Source organism: Limulus polyphemus, unplaced genomic scaffold (genome assembly GCF_000517525.1).
Source record: "Limulus polyphemus unplaced genomic scaffold, Limulus_polyphemus-2.1.2 Scaffold5991, whole genome shotgun sequence".
In the NCBI taxonomy this organism is placed as follows: Eukaryota; Metazoa; Arthropoda; class Merostomata; order Xiphosura; family Limulidae; genus Limulus; species Limulus polyphemus.
Window position 1 is genome coordinate 38,676 of NW_013671601.1, and position 4,870 is coordinate 43,545.

The 4,870-nt window shown below is 31.7% G+C and overlaps 1 protein-coding gene across 1 annotated transcript in view; it reads right to left on the reverse strand.

The window, feature by feature from the left end:
* Positions 1 to 246: 246 nt before the first annotated feature.
* The window catches only part of LOC106473233 (epoxide hydrolase 1-like), a 20,752-nt gene continuing 16,128 nt past the window's right edge, over positions 247 to 4,870 (reverse strand). The window contains exon 7 of the mRNA XM_013933920.2: positions 247 to 1,333. Coding sequence (XP_013789374.2) covers positions 1,111 to 1,333 — 223 coding nt within the window. The 3' untranslated portion in view covers positions 247 to 1,110. The remainder of the gene's footprint in view (positions 1,334 to 4,870) is intronic.

Sequence of the window (4,870 nt, forward strand, 5' to 3'; positions counted from 1 at the left end):
AAATATTAAAATTTCATTACATATTTTATCAAGTATTTAAATGTGGTATATTAAAAGTATTTTATCATTTATGATGTTTTCTAATGATTTACATAATTGGCTAGTTTACTTACATTTATGATACATTTTTTTTGTTGTTGTTTAAGGAGTTCAACTTTTAAAAACGTTGGAAAGAAGTTTATAACAACCATTGAAAGACACGGATCTTGCCACAATACTGCTTTCAATGAAGTACATAACAAATGATTGCATGCAAAGTTCCATTTTATTCTCAACTTTTCAAAAGTGTTGGTTCTGTCACCAAAACCTATATACATAATTGTAAGAAGTATATATATTTTTACTTCCTTTCATAAAATAAAAAAATAAAAAATATACAACATTTATATTAGATTACAAAGCTCTGTTATGTCAGGATATACATTTTCAAAGCTGAACTTCTGATTAAACTAACATTACGAAAATGGAGAATACTCAAGTACTTATTAGAAAATAGATCAATCCATGATTAAAATATATTTAATTTTATACTAAATACGGTTCAAAATTAAACCCATCATAATGATCATCTTGTCAGATGCATTATTATTTTTTAGACATTAGTCATACAATATCACAACCTTCAAGTTTGGAGCCACACAGTAGTTCTTATCGCAGTTGTTTAAACAGCTAAATTTTGTTACAGAATCGATCATCAAGCACAATATATATAAAGCTCAACAAAAACCTACTGAGTAGCTAGAGAGTCGAGTGAAAAAAAATTCTATAGAATGAGGATCGTAGTTAATCACAAGCTACTTACAAGTATTAGATTTAAAAATACAATTATGACATAATTCCAATATCTAAAATCTTAGAACAATCACTAGAAAGATTATAATTTCAATACAACACTTCTATCTTTTTAAAGTATATGATGACTACTAGCATGTTGCTCAAGAAGTCGCGTTTACTCCGCTATAGCCAGCTTTATGCAGGATATACAATGAAACCCAAAAAAAGGCAATTTACTGTTACATGGTTTGACGTAACAAAGCTCCTAGTGAGCCACGTTAAGTATTTCAGACGAGAGTGAAAGTTGTAGCATTTAACAATTTTCTTAGGCTCAATCTATTTTCCTTTCTTCAGTGCCTCTAATTTTTTAACTTTTCCCACAAATTTCCATATATCATCTGCTAAAAGTTTTGGCTCTTCGAGTGCTGCAAAATGGCCCCCTCGTGGCATTTCAGTGTAATGAATAATGTTCCTGTACTGATCCTTTGCTATGTTCCTTGGCAGCATGGCAATCTCATTAGGGAATAGAGCAATGCCTGTTGGTACTTTCACTGGAAGCCTAAAATACATTTAAGAATTCATTTAATATGGATGCCTTAAACAACAAATACGTCATATTAAAAAAAATATTTGGATCTTCATCATGTTATTACAGTTCATTTTGCCACATCCAGTCATACTTTTTCTGATGACCATACATATTTGCAATAGCCTTAAAGCATAGTTTTTACTGCAACATTGTAAGGATATCATGTACAAAGCATACCACTTCTCCCTGCTTGCTTTTCATTATTCTTCTGGTGTACAAGGACCAGCACCTATTTCATCAGTCTAATCGCAAAGAAGTCCATACATGCTATTTCTAGTAATTTGATCAGTATTTCTTTGTATGAAATATCATGATCACCTATTTCATTCTTCAACTACCTCAGATATACGGTAGTTGAACGGTAGGTACAACTGGAAGCCTTACCTTGGTAAATCCATTATTTTTCATACTGTTGCCTGGGGCACATGGATTATTCTCACTTGTTACAAGATGGCGCACTTTGCTTACAACGGCTAAAGTACGACTTGTTTCAGGTCTCTCTGGGTAAACCTAGTAACACAAGTTGATCAACATTCATTTGTTTTCCAGTGCCATTAAGTACAAGGGATATCCCCCACCTTAGAAATTCTAAATCCCTTATCTGAACACATGTTTATGATCTGAGTGGCATAACACTACCAATAAAAACAACAATTTTAAAATGTAGTTTTGATACATTCCATTCCACTGTTGCCAGGCGGCTTGCTGATTTAAATATTCAAAATCATTCTGGTATAAGGTATACATTTATTCACATAACACATTTTATCAAAACTCATAATAAAGGTATTTGAAGATCATGCCCTCAGTTTAACATAATTATCTGTCTGTCTCATCAAAGTTAGCCGAGTAAGAATTCCACTCTTCTATAATATTAAAATTAAACATGTTTGTGCAACTTCTAGTATATGGTGATCTTATCTATTTCTTTGTAATGTGACAGTCTTACAACACTAGCTTTGACTAATGTGACAGTCTTACAACACTAGCTTTGACTAATGTAACAGTCTTACAACACTAGCTTTGACTATTGTGACAGTCTTACAACACTAGCTTTGACTGATGTCACAGTCTTACAACACTAGCTTTGACTAATGTGACAGTCTTACAACACTAGCTTTGACTGATGTGACAGTCTTACAACACTAGCTTTGACTAATGTGACAATTTTACAATACTAGCTTTGACTGATGTGACAGTCTTACAACACTAGCTTTGACTGATGTGACAGTCTTACAATACTAGCTTTGACTGATGTGACAGTCTTACAACACTAGCTTTGACTAATGTGACAGTCTTATAATACTAGCTTTGACTGATGTGATAATTTTGTCATATGATTTCTGTTACAAGGGAAATAAAAAATACAGAAACTATTAAAAAATTAAATTTACAAACAATACATGTGTTTAACTTTATATACTAAGAATTATAAATATATTTATATTCCAATTTTTTTTAGTAATCACATTTTGTTTTATAAAGAACACACACACACACACATTCATCATAAATAATTAATCCCTCTTCATTTGATAAAAAAATACTGTCAGATTTGTTTATATGCTAGAAAAATGTAACACCAGTCAAAGCAGAGGCTATCTCCTTCCAATTATTGAGTCTGATTGCAGCATGCTTGTCAGTACACATTCTAGTTAACTTGACACTGTTCCTAATTCCAAGCTACCAAATAAGGAGGCAAGTGGCTGACGACAACTGTTTATACGTTTTTTATTACTGTGTATTTGTTTTATTAGTTTTTATTCTTAACATCAAGTACACAGTGTTAATAATATGATTTTAATAGTATTCCTTTTACTACTACTTTTATATGCTAGAGAAATTTGGCACAGGATCTCCTTCCTCCAATAACCTACAAAAAGGTGCTTCTAGTAATTATGCTCAGTCAAATTAACTTAAGTAACATTAGGGAAATTTACCAAGCCAAAATTCCTGCATTTCCTGATTTACATGCTATGTTATGCACTAAATAATACATATTATACATTAAATATTATCAGTTTATGATATACATTAATGTTATATCATTATTATAATAAATAATAGCTATGTTATACATTAAGTACTTAAAAATTAACAAACTGTTTAGTAATCTATTCATTAACTATCATTCAAGAAAAAAAAAAAGACATGTTTTTAGTGTCTTTAATGACAAACATCTCTTAACATATGATACAACATGACATTTTTATAATAAATTCATGATGTTAGAAAAACATGTATGTTCAAGAAGTCTTGATAGAAATGAATAAAAACCCTATAACCTGAGTGCTTTCGAAAGGTGGAGCTTTCCTCTTCAGGGGCAAACTGGGAATTCTCAGTTTGTGCCTTAAGAAGAAAGGCCCACCTTTCGAAAGTGCTTGTGTTATATGGTTTTTATTCATCTTTATAATAAAAATTTGGCTAAAGTGAAACTTTGCTCCTCACATATGATACAGCAAACTTAATCTTGATTTATCTTGATGTCTGTATGAAACAAATTGTATTCAAACATTCAACATATGTTAAATTTATGGAACAAATATGGTCATAGGCAATTTTCCTTCCCAACATAAGTTATAAAAGGTTATAGTTACCATATGCAATATAACATTATATATATAAAAAAATCAAAACTCAGCGTATTTTAACTTCAGACACTTAAGGTTTAGATTCACTTAAATGTTGCTTAGGCCATGCTGAATAGGCTAGATGCTTAGGCCTAAAACTTAGAAACTAAATTCCTGTTAATATAGGCTTAATTATTATTATAATTCAAAATCTGGAATAGGCCTCAAGAAGATTAATGCCAAGGCCGTTGTAGACCATTACGGAATATTATAACTAAAAATCTTAATTTGTAGGTTTGTTTGTTTTGAATTTCGCGCAAAGCTACACGAGGGCTATCTGCGCTAGCTGTCCCTAATTTAGCAGTGTAAGACTAGAGGGAAGGCAGCTAGTCATCACCACCCACCGCCAACTCTTGGGCTACTCTTTTACCAACAAATAGTGGGATTGACCGTCACATTATAACGCCCCCACGGCTGAAAGGAAGAGCATGTTTGGTGTGACGGGGATTCGAACCCGCGACCCACAGATTGCGAGTCGACCACCCTAACCACCTGGCCATAATTTGTAAGTATTAACCTCAGAATTTCCAGTTCTACATTACAAGTGTTTCAAAAAATTTCAAAATGGGTATATTCTAGAATTCAACCCAATTATTTTAGGCTTATATACCATTAAATGCTGTCTAAGCCTAAACACAAAAGTAAGTTCTCTGAAACTTATGATAAATCTCAAGGGTGAGAATCTAAGACAGTAGCAAAAGTTTGTGAAATTCTTATAAATTCAAAGTCCTGAGAAAGAAACAAATAATAGTACAAATGAAGATTATATTTACTTAACTTCTCAAATTTATTTCTTTTTTTTCTCTGACCGATATAATGATGAAGATTTAAGCAAAAATTGAAACACCACCAATAATATCTCATAGTATTGGTTACT